Source organism: Corvus hawaiiensis, chromosome 21, assembly GCF_020740725.1.
Source record: "Corvus hawaiiensis isolate bCorHaw1 chromosome 21, bCorHaw1.pri.cur, whole genome shotgun sequence".
NCBI lineage: Eukaryota > Metazoa > Chordata > Aves > Passeriformes > Corvidae > Corvus > Corvus hawaiiensis.
This window is the reverse complement of record NC_063233.1, coordinates 4,777,534-4,799,065: the sequence shown is the minus strand read 5'-3', so window position 1 is coordinate 4,799,065 and position 21,532 is coordinate 4,777,534. Positions and strand designations below refer to the sequence as shown.

At 59.5% G+C, this 21,532-nt stretch overlaps 1 protein-coding gene across 4 annotated transcripts; it reads left to right on the top strand.

Moving 5' to 3' along the window:
- The first annotated feature begins 324 nt into the window (after positions 1–324).
- Positions 325–21,364, top strand: LAMC3 (laminin subunit gamma 3). Of its 4 annotated transcripts, XM_048325082.1 has the most exons (29): positions 325–480; positions 1,104–2,854; positions 6,557–6,861; positions 7,053–7,183; positions 8,044–8,210; positions 8,586–8,774; positions 8,949–9,066; positions 9,147–9,245; positions 9,461–9,597; positions 11,028–11,144; positions 11,446–11,644; positions 11,834–11,946; positions 12,194–12,412; positions 13,828–14,016; positions 14,099–14,344; positions 14,674–14,827; positions 14,936–15,078; positions 15,160–15,338; positions 15,429–15,567; positions 15,989–16,194; positions 16,467–16,543; positions 16,658–16,792; positions 17,098–17,230; positions 17,338–17,499; positions 17,733–17,835; positions 17,937–18,136; positions 18,269–18,415; positions 18,614–18,713; positions 19,362–21,364. In XM_048325082.1, the coding sequence occupies exons 2-29, from the start codon at positions 2,191–2,193 to the stop codon at positions 19,604–19,606; spliced, it is 5,016 nt and encodes a 1,671-aa protein (XP_048181039.1). In that variant the 5' UTR covers positions 325–480; positions 1,104–2,190; the 3' UTR covers positions 19,607–21,364. The 4 variants fall into 4 exon arrangements, with proteins under 4 accessions (XP_048181039.1, XP_048181042.1, XP_048181041.1 ...); XM_048325085.1 differs by lacking the exon at positions 325–480 and having other exon boundaries at positions 1,075–2,854; positions 17,341–17,499; XM_048325084.1 differs by lacking the exon at positions 325–480 and having other exon boundaries at positions 1,078–2,854; positions 16,470–16,543.
- Positions 21,365–21,532: the final 168 nt, after the last annotated feature.

Below are 21,532 nucleotides of genomic sequence, written 5' to 3'. Positions count from 1 at the left end.
GGCCACCCTCAGCCTCATGGGTGCTGGAGGCAGGTAAGTGGCACCCAGTCCCACGCACCCTGTCAAAACCTGGCCGAGCTGCCAGCCTGGAGCTGGGCTGTGGAACATGAGGGGCTGTGGGATCCGGCACACCTCGCTCCTGCCCCGCGCCTGCCTTGTCAGGTCTGATCAGGAGGAGGATCAGTCGGCCCTGTTCCTCGCTCTCCAGATTTAATTAACGGGCCTTTCATCTCTACCCTGAAGGAATCTGCTATCTTCTGTCTTCTTAATTAACGTTCATTAAGCAAATCAGAAGAAAATTTTCTCCTCTCCGCCTCCACAGCTTTTAACCCTTGTGGGGTTCCAGGTCTGTGTTGGGCCAGAAGGTGGCTCCTGGACAGGTTGGTGTCGTCACACAGCCTTGGTCACTACATCCCCAAAGTGCTTGGACCAAAGACCTGGAGCAGTGGGTGAAGTCTCTCCAGGTACAGAGGACTTCAGGTGAGGTTGGGGCTTTGTTGTACCAGTGGAAATTGTACAGCAAGTGTAGGGCAGCTCCTTGGGCTAATTCAACATCTGTACTCAAATACAGGCAACCCCCCCCAATCATTCAGTTGTCAATTCTCTCTGCAGCCAGTATTACTGCCCACCACCCAGCAGGAGCCTGGTGAGGGGCTCATCCAGTGTGGGATACAGCTGGAACCGGCTGGGAATGTGCAGTTCATGCTCCAGCTGCAGCATCCCCACTGCTGAGCACAGCAGCGTCACCACCAATTCCCATCAAGCTCTGGCCCTGTGGGCCATCCCCCCACGCCCAGTGGGCTGTGCTGGAGGAGGAGGTGAGATTGGGATACTCATCAGCTTTGCATCCTGAGCCCTGGCTGTGTGGTCTCATCACTCTCTAACGTGGACCCCTCTGCAACAGGGGCAGGGAAATCATCTCATGGATGTGTGTTACATCCCAAGGAGGAGGAGGCAAACCCATGACACAAAAGATTTGGTGTTAATAGTGCCAGGGTCACAGGTTCAATCCCCATATGGGTCATTCACTTAAGGGTTGGGCTCAATGATCCTTTTGGGTCCCTTCCAACTCAGAGTATTTCATGATTCTATCTCCTGCCCAGAGCTTACAGCCTCAGTACCAAGACGAAAGCAAAACACCTGGAAAACCTCATCTCTGCAGGATGCAAATCCCCTTAAAACTGGTGGTGGAAACACGTGGGGCAATTATTGAGCTGAAAACCCTTCTCTATCTCCCTGGAGGCTGACAGTGGGTTTGCCACTGGCCGCCTACTCCCAGGCAGCTGCTGCACAGCTCCTCAATGCTGGGAAATTCACCCTTCCCAGCGGAGCTGGCTCTGGCTGTCAGAGCCTGGGTCAATATATGATAATGGGGCTTTGAAACGGCGCTGCTGCGGGAGCCGCTGCCCAGGACTCTGATTCACAGCTCCCCTCTGGTGCTTTCTCCCGCAGTGTGTACAGGGAAGGAGAATAAAATAAATAAGAGTAGAAGGGAAGGGGAGGAAGGGAGCTTAAATTATAAATGAGGACTAAGTTTCCAGGGCCCCCGTGGGCAGCTCAGTGAAGCGGCGTGGGGGTTAGGGGCAGAGTTCCCCTGTGCATCCCGCTTTTGCAGAGTCCTGTGGGGTCAGGGTTTGCCCAGGGGCATGGCACCGTGCCAGGCTGCCTCTCTCCCTGTTTGCTGTCGCCGTCCTGCCCCCATGGGCCAAATCTGGAGGGTGCCGTGGTCCCCAGAGGGATTTCCCTGAGAACGACTATAATTAGCATTAGCTGAGAGCTGCTAATGAGGTCTGGTGGTGATGTGGTTTTGCCACCCCATGGAGATGCCTCCACAGGAATGTGCCCTCGCTTGGGTCCAGGCGACTGGGCTGGCTCACGGCAACAGGCAGGGATGGGACCCCCACTCGAGGGTGCTGGTGTGGAGGCACTGGGGGTGTCACAGACCCACAACCCAGGCAGGTTGGTGTGAGTGGGAGGGCAATCAATGCCCCATAAATCAGTGTGGGGGAGAAGAGGGTGCCGAATCCTTTCAAAGCCTTTCCCTAATCCCCTCTTCATTTTGGGGCTGCAAGAAAAGTGGTGACCCCCATCAATTTAAGGAAAAAGCCTTACGTGAGGTATGTTCGCCACCACAAGCTCATTCCCAGGGCTGAGAAATGGAGGAGCTCAGCTACATCCACGCAGCTGAACATGCAAATCCCCAATCCACAAAGTAAAGGAGATGCTTTGGAGATGGAGCACTGGATGGTCCCATCCCCACGGCCTGGCGACTGGGATGGCCTGCGGGGATCCCGAACTCCACAGCTCTGGCTCACGTACGAATATTCCGACATTCCCAGCAGCTTCCACAAGATGGACCTCGGAGCGAGAGGAGGTGCCGGGTACAGGGACCCGTCCCGTCCCATCCCACCCCATCCCGTCCCGCCTGCTGCCGCCCTGCCGTCCAGAGGAGGCTCAGAGTCCAGCCAGGAGAGCTCCGGCATGGCACGGCCTCCCGGGCTCTGCCTGCTGGCCCTGCTGGGGCTGGGGCTGGGGGCGGGGGGCTCGTCCCCCTGCTGGGACCCCCGGGGGCAGCCCCGGCGCTGCATGCCCGTCTTCGAGAACGCCGCCTTCGGCCGGGCCGCCCGGGCCACCAACACGTGCGGGTCGCCCCCGGAGGACTATTGCCTGCACATGGGCACCCACCACGCCAGCGCCCTGTGCCACCGCTGCGACGCCAGCGACCCCCGGCGCCACCACAACGCCTCCTTCCTCACCGACTTCCACAGCCAGGAGGAGAGCACCTGGTGGCAGAGCCAGTCCATGGCCTTTGGCATCCAGTACCCCAACTCTGTCAACATCACCCTGCACCTGGGTAAGTACCAGCAGGAGCCCTGGCGGGGTCGGTGGAGGGCACCGGCTGTGGGTGCATCGAGATCAGGGTGCAGAGATGGGGGTGGATGCTCCTGAATCCTGTAGCTCTTGCTGCCAGTGCTGGATTAAGGACAGGATCCTCCCCAGGGCTTTTTAGGGGGTGTATGGAGGGAGCTGCCCTCTGCAAAGCCCTGAAAGCACTCGGGGAGGGTCTGCCCTGTCCATCAGCCCCAGGATGCCAGAAGCTGTGCCTGTCTGTGCTTCCCAGGCAGCCATGCCCGGAGTGCCTGCTCTCCCCTTCACTCCAGGCTGCTTTTTACTGATTTTGGAAGCCTGCAGAGCAGGAGGCAGATGGTTCCTACCCTGGGGAGAGCCTTGCCCGGGGAGGGTGACTACCATGGGTGCCAAGCCCCTCCTGTTTCACCCCCGTGCGTTGCTCAGGGTGCCTGGGATGTTTCAGCGTGCAGAGCTCCAGACACATCGTGCAACCCCCAGTAGGTTTCCCCAGCTGGCATCCGACCCTCTGTGTTTTAAATACTGTGCAAGCCGCCCACTTGGAGGGTACTTAAACCCAAGGGGCATGCCTGGCATTTTAAAAAGGTTTTATAACATTTTCCTGCCATCTAAACTCTGCTGGCTGTTGGCCAGCGCTGTAAAATCTTCATTCTCTGCAGTCTCCTGCCATCTGCATGCCGAAGGCGGGTAGTGGAGGGGCTGCGGCTGGAGCTGGTGAGGGGACAGCCGAGTGTCGGTGTGGCACGGAGCCGTGCTGGTGGGACCCAGCGGGGTCGGGGTGACGGTGGAGGGTCCGTGTCTGCCCCGGCAGTGACGCGGGAGCTGCCCGGCTGGGTGGAGGTCGCTGCTTTCCCAGCCCCCTGCGAGCGAGCGGACATCTGGTCCTGTCCCCGGGCTGGGGCTGGGCTCCCCGCCGGGCACGGAGGAGCGGTGCCGGAGGAGCCTGCCATCCTCACTCCCTGCTCCTGCCAGCCCTGACAGGGAGGATTTGCCGGCCTGTTGTCCACCTAACTCGGGCTTTCAGATTGTCCCGAATCCGTTCGGGTGTGACCCGGGGCACAGACCACCCGAATGCAGCCTGTGTGGCTGAGCCAGCTGCCGCCGGGCAACTTTGTGGCCACCAGTCCCAGCTCGGCACAGCGACATGTGCGGGTTCTGCAAGCCCCGCGGCTTCCTTCCCAGTCTCTGTCCTTATTCCAGCTCTTCCCTGGCTCCTCTGTGGTCCCTCTTGGACCCCACACTCGGGTTTCTGTGGAATCCAGTCCCTGTGGCCGCCCTGCTGTGTCTGTCTCTGTTAACAGAGCCAAGGCTATAGCATTGCACCGAGCTCATCCTCCAGCCTCTCCCTATAGCCCTTCGTGAGCTGGAGCATCTCCTGCAGTTGTACCCTTCTTCCTGCATGGCTCCTATATCTTGCCATGCTAAAAAGTACCATTCTGGTGCTTGGCACATCATTGTCTGACCTTTCCCACAGTTGCTGGGCCCTGTTCTTGTCCCAGCCACAGACTTTTTTATTGCTGCCCCAATGCTTTCACTTGGGTTAAGCAGGAAAAGCCCAACTGGCCCCCGCAGTCCCCCAGAATGCGGCCTGGGCTGAGTCCTTGCTCTGGAGCTCCACCGAGTAATTGGGTGTTTCAACCCATGTAGTGTGTCCCTCCAGCCTGTCTGTCTTGCTCACTCACACCTCTTGTGTGTTCTCCAGCGTGGTTACCTGGGGAGCTTATTAAATAAGACATGGGATGACTTGGACAAGACCCGTGTTTACCTGTGTGTTGTTGATTGGCGTTAATTAGATTATGCTCCTTTAAATCTCTCCTCCCCGTGAGGTTCCAGCCATGCTGTTATGGTGCATTGGGCTTGCAGCTGGTCGATTATCCCAAGTGTCCACAGCTCTTGCATTTGCCCTGTCAGACGTCAGGAAGGAACCCAAAATATCCGCGGCTTGCAAAGGCAACAGGCACCAGGGCTCCTCAGGAAGCAATCTGAATGCCAATGGCTCATTTTGGAGTGTCTAGATCAGGCAGTATCTGTGTCTGTGACTCTGACTCGGATTTTCCTGTGGGATGAGAGCCCGGAGCTGAGGTTTGGCAGGGCTAGAGATGACAGGACATGTAGGTGACATGACTGTCCCACATACTCGTTTTCTCCTCTCCAAAATCCTCTTATTGGAGCCTCAGAGCAGCAGAAGCTGCAGTTTGGGCTCTGGGGGAGGCAGGTGCACATTTTGTTTAGGTGACAGCACAGCTGGGAGAGCACCCAGGGGTCCTGGTCCTGCCTGTGCACCCTTCCCAGCATCACTGCCCTGCAGCACATCTTGCTTTAGGACATGTCACACCTGAGCAGCAAAGAGGAGACAACCAGCCTGGGTTATTTTCTGCATCTTTTTTTTTCTTGAGGAAAAATTGGCTGATTAAAAAGCATGTCTGGGAAAAGCACACGCTCCTTCATAACAATTCCTCAGAAAAGCAAATCTCCTCCATCCTAGCTGGGGGCACCAAAATGGGGCTCCCCCAGCCTGGCCGTCCCCTCCCCTCGTGCGGGGCCGCTTGGGGCAGGGGCGGTTTATTGACACAGCACTGCGTTCCCTTCCTCTCCCAGAGGAAACTGCTCCGGGAGGTGACGGCCCCGACCTCGCTGTTTTGGTAGACATCCCCCTTGGGACCACGCTGTCTGGGAACCGGCGCCTGCCAGGCGTCCCCCCTGCTCGGGGTGCAGGACAGGGGCACTCCCGCTGTCACCAGCCCGGAGCGGTGCCAGAGGGAAGGGAGAGGCACAAGCCGGGGGTGGGACAGCCCAGCTGCAGCTCCTTCTTGGCCCTCATCACCTCCGGGTGGGCTGGGAGTGGGTCAGTTCCCCTCTCCAGGCACTCTGCCGGGCACTTCCCGCATCCCTGATGGGATGCAGCTGCTTTTCCCAGTGCTGGTAGCCGGCTGCCTCGGCTCCCCCGCAGCAAAGTCGCAGCACATACGCGACAGTATTCATATGGGCCCAATTAAAGGCTTGTTTTGCTAGTCCCGGAATAACCCCTCTAACATTCCCAACTCATTATCTTTTCAAATAAAGCCAAAACCTTGCAGCTAATTGTTTTGTGCTGTCAGGAGTGGTGCTGTTATGGAGCAATCCGGGCTTTGAGCTGGTCCTTCATCTCTGGAAATTAAGCGGGTCTGATGTTCACTTTGGTGTTTTCTCTTTTCCTTTCTGCTAATTCTTTCAAGCTCTTTCAGAGCTCGCTGGATGCCCCAGGGATTGGTGGCCTCTCTTTGTCTTCAGCCCAGCAAAGATGGAAGTGAGGCCGGGTCCTGGCATGCAGCTCCCTGGGAAGGGATTGGCCTTGACCCTTTCCAACTCTCCACCCCTGCAGCACCACTGCCCTGGGGCTGCTCTCAGTGCTGTGTGCCTAACTCTGCCCCACAGCTGCTGGATAGAGCCTGGATTTGGAACTGCTCCTCACCCATGCAACCCACCCAGTGTACCCACACAAGGGGTGGGCACTGCATTGGGGTGAGAGCCAGTTTGGATCTGGACAAGGTTTGGGCTGCACCAAGGAGGAGGTGGTTAAGGACAGCTGGGTGGTGATTTCTCTGTTTATAGCTGTGGTGGGTGCCACAGGATGCTGCTGGGATAATTCAGGCTGTGGTGCCCATCAGGTGGCAGGCAGAGGATCACAGCATGATGGGTCTGTCCCCAGGCAAAGCCTACGAGATCACCTACGTGCGGCTGAAGTTCCACACCAGCCGCCCCGAGAGCTTCGCCATCTACAAGCGCAGCCACACTGAGGGGCCCTGGGTGCCCTTCCAGTTCTACAGCGCATCCTGCCAGAAGACCTACGGGAAGCGGCCGCGGCAGTACCTGCGGCCGGGCGAGGACGAGCAGGTGGCCTTCTGCAGCGACGAGTTCAGTGACATCTCCCCGCTGAGCGGGGGCAATGTGGCCTTCTCCACCCTGGAGGGACGGCCCAGCGCCTACAATTTTGATGGAAGCCCCGCGCTGCAGGTATCACCGGAGCGGGAGGGGGGGTGGGGTATGGACCCTTGGGATCAAGGGCATTATTACACCCACCCGGGTTAAAAGCGCTGGTGATGTGCTGCATTCCTGCTTGAAAAGGTGCAGGATGTGTCCCGGTTGGGGTGGGAGCTGGTGGCCCAGACCTCTCCACCAAGGGGCCTTCCCCATGTCCCCTGCAGGAGTGGGTGACAGTCACTGACCTGCTCATCTCCTTGAACCGGCTCAACACATTTGGGGACGACATCTTCAAGGACCCCAAGGTGCTGCAGTCGTACTACTATGCCATATCCGACTTCTCTGTTGGTGGCAGGTGAGGGGCAGCCAGGCAGGAGTATGGAGACCTTCTTGGGGCTGTAGGACTGGGGCAGCTGCTCCCCACCTCAGTCTTGTCTGAATTGTGATTTTGGGGCAAGCTGCCCAGATGTGGCTTCTGCCATGTGTACACGGGAGCTGGAAGTGCAGAGATGGGTGATTAAACCTGGGCCCCTCACAGCTGTGCAGAAAGGTTGTCTTTTCCCCACTAGCCCACTCTGTGTGCCACCAGCTCTATTTGCTTTGTTCCCTCCCAGCCCAATGGCTTTTAATGGCATTGCGGCTCGTGTTGCTCCTCCTGTGACCCTGCTGGTCCGTGGGCACTGCAGATGGGGAGTCCTGGGGTTCTAGTGGAAAGATGACCTGAAGCTGCAGAGGCTGGTGGAGGAGCTTGGAGTCAGCATGGCCACAGGCAGAGAAGCTGGAACAGCTGCCAGTGGGAAAGGGCAGCAGATGTGGGATAGAGATGCAGGTGGCACCCACTTGGTGCTGCCCATGGGCTGTGCTGCACATGTCCTTCTCCAGCTGGGAGAAGTGGAAAATTTCCCCATCCCTGAGAGCGCTGTCTGCCCCAGGCAGCGGGGCTGGGACAGCTCCCAGCCGGCCGGCAGACCTGGAGCTCTTGTCCCACCTCCGGGGTCAGCAGCTGGAGCTGGTCAGCGGGGACCACCCTCGGCGTATGACCTCCTGACTGGCCAGGCTGGGAGCGCCTCAAGGCCACCACAGCCTGAGCAGCTTTCACCCCCCAGCCAGCCCGGTAGCAGGGTCACACACTGCACAGCCTGGGCACCGCCCCACTGCTGCTGCTGCCCACACGGGTGCTCAGAGCGGCTCCCCCGCGCCGGGGTCTCGCCGCAGGTGCAAATGCAATGGCCACGCCAGCGAGTGCGCGCCGGACGAGGCCGGGCAGCTGCTCTGTGTGTGCCAGCACCACACGGCCGGCACCGACTGCGAGCGCTGCCAGCCCTTCTACCAGGACCGGCCCTGGGCGCGGGGCACGGCCGAGGCTGCCAACGAGTGCCTCCGTGAGTATCCCCCGGGCTGGCTCCGTGGCCGCAGCAGCGGCTGGCCCTGATGGGCTGCGCTGGTGCTGCATCGGCTCACCTGGCACCTCCTGCCCTTCCTGCACCTGCTCCATTTTGGGAGGGAGGGAGGATTTGTACCCCAGGCATCCCCTTCACAGCAGCACCCCGAGTGCTCCCCATTCCCTTTACCCCACGAGTGCAGCCATCTGCTCCGGGCAGGGCGGTGCACCCACCTCTGCTTCCAAGCGCAGAAGCATTGCCGAAAGCTCTCACTGCTGAGCCAAGGGGTCCCTCTGGCAAATCCGACCCCACAGGAGGTTGCCGTAACCTCCAGTGCCCGCCAGGTCCTCACCCATCCTCCTGCCTCTCCCCCAGCCTGCAACTGCAGCGGCCGCTCCGAGGAGTGCTTCTATGACCCGGAGCTGTTCCGGCGCAGCGGGCACGGGGGACACTGCCGCAACTGCCGCGACAACACGGCCGGGCCTCACTGCGAGAGCTGCAGGCAAAACTACTACCGCTGGGAGCCGCAGGGAGCCTGCCAGCCCTGCCACTGCCACCCCGCAGGTGCGTGGGGCTGCTCCCAGCCGGCCTCCGGCCGCAAAACTACTGCCCCAGCTGGAGTTTGCTGGGAGGGATGGTTTTGGTGGGTTCTCCCTTGCTCGGGATTCCCCCATCTTCCCCGTCCTGTGTCTCTCCCCTGCTGGGGTTGAGCTTCAGGGCTGGCCGGGGCCCCCATAGGCTCCCTGCAGCCCCAGTGCGACAACTCGGGAACCTGCCTCTGCAAAGCCAACGTGACGGGCTGGAAGTGTGAGCGCTGCAAGGACGGCTACCATAGCCTGAGCGAAGGTGGCTGCAGGTGAGGAGGAGCCCGGCCCTGGGCAGAAGCAGCGGGATGGGAGAGGAGCTCACCTCCTGCCTTCATCTCACCCCATCCAGACCCTGCACCTGTGACCCCGCAGGCAGCGTGGGCACCTGCGATCCCAACACGGGGCACTGCACCTGCAAGGAGAGGGTGGAGGGGCACTTGTGCAACAGGTAAGCACCATGGCCCTGGCATGGGGACAGGAACACTGTCCCTCTCCAGTCTTGGAGCAATGCTAGGATTTGGTGGCAGGGTTGTGGGGCCGCATTCCTGTGGACCTCTGGGACCGGGCTTACAAGGAGCTGTCACTAGTGTCCCACCCCGGGACACTGCCGTGGTTCCCCGCAGCTCTGCCTGCCCTGTGCCACATACTCCTCCCTGTGCCCAGGTGCCAGCCGGGCTGGTTTAACCTGCAGCCCCACAACCCCGTCGGCTGCACCAGCTGCTTCTGCTATGGCCACTCCAGAGCCTGCAGGGCGGCAGATGGCTACCAGGAGACTCACATCCGCTCCGACTTCAGCCAAGGTACTGCCCCCGCAGACCCGGGGCACAGCCCTGCCAATTTCAGCCAAAAAAGTTTGGGAAGGATGTGGCTGAATGTCCTTCTTTGCGGCTGAGCATCCCCCTTTGGAGCTAACTGGTGGTGATGGGTGGAGAGGGTTTTCTCTGGCTTGCCCCTGTTTCACTGTTAAACATCTGCTTCTGGCCCCAGCTCCGTGGGGACAGGCTCTCCGTGACTCCCCGTGGCATCCCTCCATGCCAGCCGGCTCCTGGGGCTGTGCATGGCTCAGGGAGGGCTGCGGGGCCAGGCATGGACATTCTGCCACACCAGGGACTGCAGGGCACTAAAAATCAGCCCGGAAAGATATAAAATAATAGGATGGAGCCTGCTGGGAACATTCCCAATTATTCTCTTTTCTTCCCATCCTCGGCTGGGATGTGACAGTGCGGCTGGGAGAGCGGGGTGGGATGCTTTTGCCCGGCTGCTGGCAGGGCTGCGCTGGCAGGGCTGGATGCGTGCGGGATGCTCGGGGAAACCCTGCCATCTGCCGCGCATCCCGGCGTGTGCAGCCCCGCCGCGGGGACGCCGCAGCCTCCCCCCGCCGCGCCCCGCAGGGACGGGCACCCACGGCACGCACCCCGCTCTGCCTCGCCTGTTCCCAGATGGATGCGAATGCGCCAGGCACGGGTGGATCCTAATTGATGTTAAACCACGCTGCCAATTGCTGTGCTGCTGGAATGTCTTCCACGGCCTTGAGACCGAGCCAGGCTTTAAACCGAGTCTTTTTTTCCACCCTCCACGCAGCCAATTTGGGGCTGCTCCTTTGGGGACTGGTTTGGCAGTCTCTGAGCTGAGATGCAACCACGGCACCCTCCTAAAGCCCCGCTCCCCAAAACACTTCCCAGTCCACAGTGGAGGTGGAGCAGATGGAATTATCTTATATTGGGTGAAAGAGTCCAAATTGGGGATGATTTAATAACAGAGCACAACCCACTTGAGAGATTTCCAAGTGTTTGTCCTGCAGGGCTGGAATAAATAACTAACCCTGGGGAGTGGGGGGGAGTTTAACTGGTTTCTTAAGGAAACCAACTTAATGCAATTATACCCCATCTCTTCTGGGCTTCTCCAGCATCTCTCCTCAGGCTTCCTGTGCTCGCCAGGCCACAGTAATGTTAGAATGGCAGCACAGGCAGGGGGGCAAATGTTTAAAGATAATAATTTCCTCCAAATCTAAGAAAATAAACTGATGAGGGGTGATTAAGTCCACCTTATAGTGCATGAGAGCACAGACCCCAAGTGGAGCAGGGTGTTACTAAGTGCTGGCCCCTTCCAAGGCTCGAGAGAGTGTTGGGAGGAGGGACAGAGCCCCTGAAAGCAGCTCCCCGCTGGTGCTGCGCTGGTGGGGACTCACTGCTCCCTTAGCTGTGCACTGTCACTGTGTGCTGTCACACAGGGCTGGAGGGCTGGGCTGCCACAACTCCAGGCACCACAGACCTGCCTCTGCGCTGGGCTGGCGGGGAGATCATCACTGAGTGGGATGGAGAGGAGCCAGTGGATTTTCTTGCACCAGGTATTGTGTGTGCTGGGTCCCTGGGGGGCTGCTCTGCTGTGAGGATCCCCTGGTGCTCTCATCCTGCTGCTACACTGGTGCAGGAGGCGCTGGGTTCCATTCCAGAGCTGAGCATGTTTCTATAGCAGAAGACAGTGGGGGGTATTGGAACGGTGGACCAGGATCCCAGGAGGGCAGGCTGGAGCTGGGACCACTCCAGGAGGGTGACTGTGGCTCCTGATGATGCTGGTGGGAATAGGACTGCACTGGCAGAGCTGGTGCCTCCATGTCCTACAGGCTTTGCTCCTCTCTCCCCTCACAGAGAAGTTTCTGCAGAACCAGCGCCTCAGTTATGGGCAGCTCCTGTCCCTGCTGCTGGGAGTGGAGGAGAATGGGACACGAACAGAAACCAGGGTGCCCCTGCTCCAGGTCCAGCTGGTGCTGGAGGGTGAGGGGATGGAGATCACCATGTCCAGCAGCAAGAGCCAGCCCCAGCATGGAAAGCAGGCTGTCTCCTTCAGGTACCCATCACAGCGTTTTGGGACGCGTCAGTGGGGTCTAGGGCGCAGTGTCTGATTTGTCTGGGCTGCCCCACTGGTTCAGCCCCACTCTCTGTCCCCCTCGGGGGGGTCCCAGTCAGGGGCCAAGCTGTCCTGCAGCACCTGGCTCAGGCTGGCCCTGTCGTGCCTCCCACACTCCCTCTCCAACAGGCTGCACGAGGCAGAGGAGGGTGCGGAGCCTTTTCTGTCAGCCTTCAGCTTCCAGCGCCTGCTCTCCAACCTGACTGCCCTCCGCCTCCGCATGAGCCGCGGCCCTGGGAGAGGTGGGTGGCTCCACAAAACATCCCATGGGGACCAAACTGGGGGGGGACTAAAGACACCGAAGCAGCATCAGGCTCTCGGGGACGAGAGGGATTGTAGGCAGTGTTTTGAGACAGGGGCTGCCTCCTCTCTGTGAACGCCCCCGGGCTCTCAAGGATGTATTTTGGGGTCTCCTGTGCCTGTCTGCAGCGTTTCAGAACAAGCAGGGGATGCAGCATCCCATTCCCACACCGCTCTCCCCTCTCGCAGGCAGGTTGTTCCTGAGCGAGGTCCAGCTCACGTCTGCTCACCCCGGGCCGGGCACACGGGCAGGCTGGGTGGAGGAATGCACGTGTCCCATGGGATACACCGGGCAGTTCTGCCAGTCCTGTGCACCTGGATTCAAGAGGGAGATCCCGTTTGGCGGGTCCTTCGTCAGCTGCGTGCCCTGCACCTGCAACCAGCATGGGGACTGTCACCCCCTCACAGGTGTGCACCCCACGGCCCCTCCACTCACCTGCCCCTCCATGCATGGGTGACAAATCCATGTCTTTGCTTGTTCTGAGGCAAGCTGGAAACCCTTGGTGAGGCTGTGGTTCCCAAAATTTGCAAACTGAATTGCTTGGGTGGTTGTAGGGACAGGGTTCGTAACTGCAAAGACAGAGAAAATTAATGAAGTGCAATAACGGTGGTAATTTATAATTAGAGGAGCATTTTTCATAATGCTTTATGACCTTTAAGGAGGAGAAGGGAAGGGTGCTGGTCCTCAGAGGAGTGGGGGAGCAGGGGTCAGGGCAGCAGAGAGGGTTTTGCTCGGCTGGTCTCACAGACAGCCCGATGAGAGGAGCAGGACTGGGCATAGCTCTGGAATCTGCAAACTGAGGGTGCACCTGAGCAGACAAACAAGGAAAAAAGCAGGAAAACAGCGGTGCCGGGCTTGAGGGAAGACACCAGAGGAGCCAGCTCCTGTGTGCTGCCAGCCCAAGCCGTCGGTGGCTGGTTCTCCTCAGTGCGGAGCAGCAATGATGTACGGCCGGGATGGAGGGCTGAAGGAGGCAGAGTGCTCGGCGAATGCCCTTGCCCTGCCCGCGGAAGCACGGCGGCAGCTCTGCAAACCCGCCCTCATCCCGCAGAGCCGGGGCTGGCGCTGCCGACCGCACAATCCCCAGGGATGGGGCCAGGCTTTTGATGTTCCGGCCTGGGCGCTGCCAGCCCGCGCACTTCCTTTAGTTTATTTTTCCACTTCTTCCTGCCACCCGTTTTTTCTTTCTTTTCCATCGTCTGACTCTGCCTGGATGTGGGGAAAATGAAATAACACCCCCTCCCGCGCAGCCTTCCTGGTATGACCCGACCCCACAAAACATGGGGGAAAATCCTCCCCCGGCTCCTCTCTCTCCAGCGAAGCAGAGCATCTGCCTGGAGGTGGGGGGTTCTTTGCGCACTCTTCCTCCTCTTCCTCCCTCTCCTCCTCCCAGCCGATTTCGGAAGGCTGACTCACCGGCTCGGCTCGCTCTGGAGGAGCTGCTCCCCGGTGGGTGCCGGGCCGGCTCCTTGTGTTTTCCAAGACAGGCTGGAAAGGACGCGCCTCGACGCTGAGAAATGTGTTGAGGATTACGGCAGGCGCCGGCAGCCTCCGCACACATTGACGGTGCTGCCTGTGCCAGCGCTGCCTCGCCCCTGCGTCGCTGCGGCCCCGTGTCCCCTCCAAAACCTTCTCCCTTGAGCAAAGACAGGGCAGGGAGGGAAAACGTCCTGATTACTGGCTGGAGATGTGCAACCCCTTGGCTGGAGCTGCACATCCCTCTTGCCGTGCTCAGAGCTGGGCTCTCTACCCCTCCCGCAGTCCCTGCTGTTATCCGGGGTTGGGTTTTCACAGACCCTCAGCTCCGTTTTCCTCCCCGCAGGCCACTGCCAGTGCTTGCACAACACAGAGGGTCCCTCCTGCGAGCGCTGCAGCCCCGGGTTTTATGGCAACCCCTTCCGAGGGCGCTTTGATGACTGCAAGCCCTGCCCCTGCCCCGGCCGCTCGCCCTGCACCGAGGTGCCCGGCACTGGGGAGGTGGTCTGCACCCACTGCCCCCCGGGGCAGAGAGGTGAGGCTGGGGGTGGGCGGGCACAGGGGCTGTGGGCAGCGTCGGCACGGCTGGATCCTCCCCACCTTTTTACCCTCCCTAGGAAAACGCTGTGAGCTCTGTGATGACGGGTTTTTCGGGGACCCCCTGGGGCAGAAAGGGCCCGTGCATCCCTGTGAGCCCTGCCAGTGTCACGGGAACGTGGATCTCAATGCCGTGGGGAACTGTGACCCCGTGTCTGGCCGATGCCTGCGCTGCCTGTACAACACAATGGGCGACCACTGCGAGAGGTGTCGGCCGGGCTTCTACGGGGATGCGCTGGCTCCCAGCCCTGCTGGGAAGTGTGCACGTACGTACAGCCCCCGGGGAGAGCTCACTTGCAGCCAAAAATCCTCCCAGCAGTGAAGGCAGAGGGTGGAAGGGGATGCCCAGCAGGTTTAGGGGTGATGGATGGTTCAGGTTATCCCCAAGTGTTCCAGAATGTCCTTTGCCCTCTTGCTCCACTGCCATCCTTCCCCAGAGATACTCTGGCCTGCAGGGGCTCATTCTCTTGGAGTCCTGTTTGATGGGGGAACGTGGCTGTCCACGTTGTCAGGAGCTCAGCCTCAGTGCCCCCATTCCTGCAGTCCTATCCACCAGCCCCGTGCAGGGATTTAAGAGCTGTTTTGTCTCCCATAGCTTGTGATTGCAACCCCAACGGCTCAGACCCGAGGCTGGAGGGCTGCGATCCTGGCACAGGCCAGTGCCACTGCCTCCCACATGTGACAGGCAGATCCTGTGGGCAGTGCCAGCCTGGCTACTACGGCCTGGAGCCCGCCGTGGGGTGCAAGAGGTATGTGGGGCACGGCATGGGACTACCAGGTGACAGCAGTGGCTCCATGCTCCCAGCTCTGGTCTCTGCATTGATTGCCTGCTCACAACCCTCCACTTCTCATGCCAGCTGTGAGTGCCACCCAACAGGGGCACGGGAGAGTGGATGCCACGTGCTGACAGGGCAGTGCTCCTGCCAACCGGGTGTCACGGGGAAGAAATGTGACCGATGCCAGCATGGCTTCTTTGGCTTCTCTGCCAGGGGCTGCCGAGGTAATGGGGATGGGGACTGCATCTTTGTCCCTAAAGCAGGGCTGGCAGCCACAGCATGACGCCTTTCTGCCACCACTGCAGCCTGCAACTGCTCCCCGCTGGGCTCCGTCACCCCTCAGTGCCACGAGAACAGCACCTGCCTCTGCCACCCCGGCTTTGTGGGCTACAAGTGTGACCGGTGCGAGGTCAACTTCTTCCTTGACCCGCTGAGCTCCCGCTGCCAGCAGTGTCCTGCCTGCTACGGGCTGGTGAAGGACGAGGTACAGCCTGTGCAGTGCTGAGGCAGGCACAGCACCCCACCCCTGCATCGCCCCACTGTCCCCACATGTCCCCCTGTGTTGTGCCTGCAGGCTGACCAGCTGAAGGCCAAGCTGCAGGAGATGGAGGAATGGCTGCAGAAACCAGGCTGTGACACCCACCCCGGCCAGTCTGCCATGCTGGGAGATGCGCCCCGGGGAGATGGGCTGCCCAGCCTACACCTCCTGAGAGGTACAGGGGACTCTCCTTCCTTCCACCCATTTCACCCCTCTGGGGTCCCTCTGCTCCCTCAGGGTGTTGTGACATGCTGGGTGGGTGCAAGGAGGTCCCTGGTGAGTGCTGGGCTCAGTGTGGGTGATGGGGTGACTTGGGGGGAGGGCAGTGGAGGGGACATACCTTTTTGGGAAGACAGAGCACTGCAGGGATGCTCACACCCCTAAGGTCTTGGAGTAGGCAGTGATGGGCATTATTGGGGGCTGAGCACACACACATGGGTGCCCTTTGGGTGCTGAATTCCTGAACACCCAGAGGGACTGTATTCCCCTCTCATTAGTAGGTGTGAGGCAGGGGCTGGGGCATGGGGCAGCCCTACAGGGAAGCAGGGAGCCCCAAGCAACCCCAATGGGCAACGAGCTGCTTGTGCTGCCCACAGGTGCCTGGGCCACCCTCTTGGTACAGGTGAGGCAGCTGGCAGGGGCACTGGACATTGCACAAGGCCGTCTAACCAATGCCAGCCGGGCCACCAGCTGCTCTGATCACGGAGCCCCCAAGACCTGCACCCTGCTGTCGGAGATCGGGGCCATGCTGCAGTCGGCACAGCAGGAAATCCTGCATGCTGCGGACACCCTGGCTACCACGGTGGGGGCTCTCAGCAGCCCTGGGCTCCTGAGGAGGCTGGTGGCAATGCTGGAGGGCAGTGGGATGTGCCCCCCAGGGACTGTTGGGGTGGGATGTGACCAGTAGAGTGGGTGAGCGGGAAAGCTTGGGGCCCGTGTGGGTATAGCCCTCCTTGCAGCGGAGTCAAGAGGAGATATTTTCCTTGCTCCACCCCTTTGGGAGGTTCTTGGTGGTGCTGGGCTGGAGGTGCCTGCTCCCTGCCAGGGTCTCAGTGCTGCTGTTTGCATTCCAAGGAGATTCCCCAGGAAATCCCACAGCAGCCCACAAACTGGAGCCGCTGGGCACTGGAGGCTCGGGCTCTGTCTCAGAGGTAAGACTTGAACAGGCAGAGGAGGCTGCCGGCCCAGCCGGGGGTGCAGGGGGGCCACTCCTTTGCCAGGAGGCCAATCTTGATTTCCTCTCTTGGGTGTCCTTGTCCCTGCAGCCACAAGGACTCTATGGCACAGGTGGAGGCAGTGGTCAGGAGAGCACTGCGTGCCTCCAACGCCAGCTCTGAGCTCCTGCAGAACCTGCTGGAGGGGAACGCGCCGCGGGATGCGCAGCGCAAGCTGGAGGCTGGGTGAGGGGCTGGCAGCAAGGAGGGCTGGCAGGCCACCACAGCCCTTTCCTCTGGCAAGGTCCCTGTTACAGGACTCGGTCATGGGGATTTGGCACCTGCCCAACAGGCATGTGCTGAGCACCTTCAAACTCATTGCACCACAGTGCTGTAAAGCAGAGGGACAGGCCTCTGCATGCTGGGGGGTTTCAGGAAAAGCCCCCAGAATTTCCTGCTACATCCATGTCCAGGGCCAGGCCTCAAGTTGTCCTGTCCATCCTTCGAGGGACCAGAGGGCCCTGGCCAACAGCAGTGTCCTGTCCACGTAGGTATGAGGAAATCCAGCAGGCACAGGAGGAGCTGGGTGCTGGCATGGCAGAGGCCAGGAGAGCTTTGACAGCCGTGGAACAGGCACATGCTGACCTGGCCAACAGACTTTTGCAGGTGGCTGCTCTGAGGCAGGTGAGCAGTGCCCAAGCTACAGCTCCTGCTGGCATCCCTGCCTCCTGCTTTACTACTGCTGCCTCCCGAGCTGGGAGATGATCTCATTGGCATTCCTGACCCTGCAGCAGGTGCTGCCAATGCAGGCTGGAGACCTGGCACAGGACCTGGCAGTGCTGGAGCAGGCAGCAGCGGCCCAGGAGCCATTGGCTCAGCAGGCTGTGGAGGCATCCCGCACCCTGGCAGCTGGATTGCACCTGGAGCTGCAGAGGACTCGTGACTTTGAGCGGGTAATTGCTGCTCACCTGAATGGGGAGCCCCATCCCTGCTGTTCCAGCAACTGGAGGGACCATGCGTGCAGTCAGGGAGCTGGGAGAGGATGTTTTGGGATACATCATCCCTTGGGCTCCCACATGTCCCTAGGAGCTCGCCTGCCAAACAGGAGCAGGCTGAGTCCCACATTTCCCTGCTGGGTGCAGCTCTTCACCCACTCCCCAGTCTCGCTCCTCCTCTCCTCTCCCAGCTGCGGGACCAGGCTGGCTCTGCCCATGGCATGGCCACCATGGCTGTCTCTCGAGGAAAAGCTGTGCTCTCCGATGCTGAGTCCCTCCTGGCCGGCTTGGAAGGTAAAAGGCACCAGTCAGAGCATCTCCAGCCACAACCTGGCCCTCACCAGGTGACAAGGGGAGAAGTGGGCAGTTTGGTGATGGCCAGGTTGTTCCCATAGGCATGAGGAAGGTGCTGGGGCATCGGAAGGGTCAGGCTGCCCTGAGGAGGAGGATGGCCACTGTGCGGGACAGAGTGATGGTTGATGCTCAGAGGAAGATTAAACAGGCAAAGAAGACACTGGGAAACTCCCTGTCCATTTCCACCACAGCCCAGAGGACAGCTGGGGAGGCTAAGCACATCTCTGAGGAGAGCGCCAAGGTCCGAGCTGAGGGATGTGGGCTGGAGCTGCTGGGCATGGCCAGGCTGGCAGCCATCACCTACAGAGGCCAGGCTGCTGCAGGCAGGGCTGTGTGTCCCCAGGTGACTGTTCCCATCTCCATTCCTTTGCAGAGGGCACAGGCTGTGCTGCAGGAGAGCAAACAGGCCCTCAAACATGCCAGCCAGCTTGCCACACATGCCAGTGAGACCCAATGGGAGCTCTCCCAGCAGGAGTACGTGGCTGAGAAGCTCAGGGGGGACCTGGAGGAGGCACACCAGGTCAGTTGGGTCCCCTTGGGCAGGCTGTGTCCTCCAGAGCCTGGAAGCAGCTTTGCCCACAGCCCAAAGCATAGGGAACAACCCAGCTTGTGAGCTCCACTGTAGGGACAATGCCTCGGGGATGTTCCTGGGATCTCCTCTGCCATCCAGCCAAAGGTCAATGGTGTCCCTGATCTGGGTGTCTGTCTCTGTTGGAAGGTGGAGTCAGAGGTGAGTGAGATGGCAAAAAGTCTCCAGGAAGCTCGGGGCTCACTCATCTCAGACATCGAGACCCTGAATGACCTGCTGAACAGCCTAGGTGAGACCTGGGGGGAAATGGGGTGCAGGTTGCAGAGAAAGGGCTGGGCTCTCGGGGGCCAGGGCTCTCCTGCTCACTGGTACTCCTGCTTGATGGCCATCCAGGCTGAGCTGGGTGCCCTTTGGCTGAGATCACCCATGGTCTCAGCAAAGCTTCTTTAAGGCTCACGTCTTGAGGAAAACTCTCAAGAAGAATGAATTGAGGCTTGCTGAATGTGTGTGGTCATATCTGGTCTGGGTACACTGATCTCCCTTGGGATCCTCAGGGAGAGCAGGGCTGGCAAAGTCCCTTTGGAGCTGAGGGCTGTGCTAGACTGAGTATGCTCCTTGTTGCTGGTTGGTCTTGCTCCAGCCCCTCCTGTTTTGATCATCTGGGTATATTTCTGAGCATTCCAGGACTCTTGCATCCAAGAAATTTTGCAAAAGGGTGAAAATCATGATCCATTTTTAAGAGAGAGAAGTGCCCAGGCCCTGCCTGGAGCCACAGTTCTGTTTGCTTATCTCTGATCACTGAGAAGCTGCAAAGCCTCCATGCCCTGCTGCACCCACTCCCTATCTCCCTATAGTTTGTCTGGTGCCATGGAGTACATCCAGAACCTCTCCTGTCCAGCTCTCTGCTCTCATCCATGTCCTCTCCCCCCTTGCCCAGGTAACCTGGAGCCGGACGCAGAGGTGGACGCAGTGCTGAGCGCCGGGAGGCTGCAGCTGGAGCAGCTATGGCTGCGCCTGGCCACGCCGGGACCCCTGGCCGGCCAGCTCAGCCGGCTGCAGCAGGAGGCAGAGAGGCAGCAGGAGAAGATCCAAGCATTTGAGAGCGACCTGGCTGAGATCCGGGCTGACAAGCAGAACTTGGAGGACATTTTGCGGAGCCTCCCTGAGAGCTGCTCAAAGTGACAGGTCACTGGCTGCTGCCACACCCCCTCTGTGACCCCCCTGCACAGGGAATGGCAGAGGGAAGGACACTCTATATTCACCACCATCAATCCCTCCCACTGCTCCTTACACTGCCCTCCGTACAGTATCACACCCCAGGTCCTTTTCCACACCTGGTCAGGCTCCACATCCTGAGCACTCTGCAGCGTGACTCCAGCCACCACCTCTGTCCTCGGCATGGGGGGACACCCACCTACCATCAGTGGGGCCATCAATGTTTCTGTGCAGGATATGGAGCCATCCCAGGGTTGATCTCTCACTGCAGAGTGAACAAAGAATCCTCCATCCCTTCTTTCCCAGTGCAGCACTGTGCACTGGGTAGGGACAGCTTACCAAGTATGTAATGTACCCAAGCTGTACTGCCCGGCAATCCCTCCTGCCCCAGGAGATAAGAGAGGCTCTCACACACGTGCTGGAAGCTGGTCTGGCTGCAAAGCACCCTGCAGTGTCACGCTCATGGGCTGTGGTCACAGAGGTGCAGAGAGGAATCCCAGTGAAGCCAGGCAGAGCTGCTCACCGGAGGGCATACAGCTCGCCTGCTTCCCAAGGGAAGGGAGTTCACTAAATTAAAGGGAGGGATAAATTAACGAGCAGAAACAAAGCAGAGGCAAAGATGGATCCTCACCCAGCTCCTGGAAGGGAGGTGGGGCATCCTCAGCTTGCTTCACTATGAGAGGAGCTCAGGTCTTGCTGTTCCCCTGCTCCAGGGTAACACAAGGCCACAAAGCCAGCTCTGCTTGGCTTACTGAATAGCAGCAGACATGGCTATAAACCAGCCAACTGCCACCAGTTCCAGGGGCTGGGTGGCATGGACACAGGGAAGGGAGGTGTGAGAGCAGCAGCACCCACAGCTCCACATTAGCACATGTGCCCCACTGGAGAGGAGCTGGCTGGTGGCACCAGCCTGTGCAGCCAGTGTGGACTGGATGGGGAACAGCTGGACACCCGCTCCTGCCTGTGTCACTCCCATGGGGTGGCAGAGGTCAGTGGCTGTATTGCCTTTAAAGGAAAGGCATTTATGTTCCCCTGTGCTCCCATGTGGGCTGGGCCACAGGACAAGCCAGGTCCTGGCTCAGCCCATCTTGTGCTGGCTATGCTGTGACTCCAGGTAGCTGAAGTTGTTCCCATTAGACCAGAAATGAGTCCCCAGGCTGGAGTTTGCTTCATTTTTTAACCGGTTTTACCTATGTTTTTCTGCTCACAGTGCTGCAAATCAGGTTTGCTAAAGTCTTGTGTAATTTATGTAAAATTGCTGCCATCGATGTTGAATTTCCCCAGCAACATCTCTGCTGGGTCCAGTGGCCTGGAAGGAACACAGGAGTTTGGTACCGAGAACAAAGCCATTGCCCTTCTAATTCTGCACAAAAGCTGCCCAAGGAGCGGGGTGCCAGAGCTGCGGGGGTGTAATAGCAGGGACTCCCCCTGCTGCTACCCAAGGACAGTTCTGGGAAAGCAAAACCATGGAGCAGTGAGAGCACAGCGTGATCCGGCTCGGCCAGAGGCAGGGAGTCATGGCCACTTACTGTCTCTCTGGGAGGACAATTATACATCCCCAGTGAACACACAAATTTGCTGCTCTTACAGAAATGTCAAGCCTCTGCTGTGTGCCTGCTGCTGAAGATGTGGTTCACGCGGCCTCCTGCTCTCCCTGGAACTCTGTGTTTTTAGCTGGTGCCACCCGCCTAGAGCTGTATCCATTAAAATTCTTAATATAACACACAGCTGCCCATCCAGGGTGTGTGGCGGCAGGGGAGCACACTGCACCTGCGCTTGCTGCTTTTAAAGAGCAGCGGTTGAAATACGGCTGCATTTCGGGTGGTGAGGGGCAAACGTCTGACAATTCTCACTAAACTCCACGTTAGTACATGTTTTTAACATAAGGTGTCA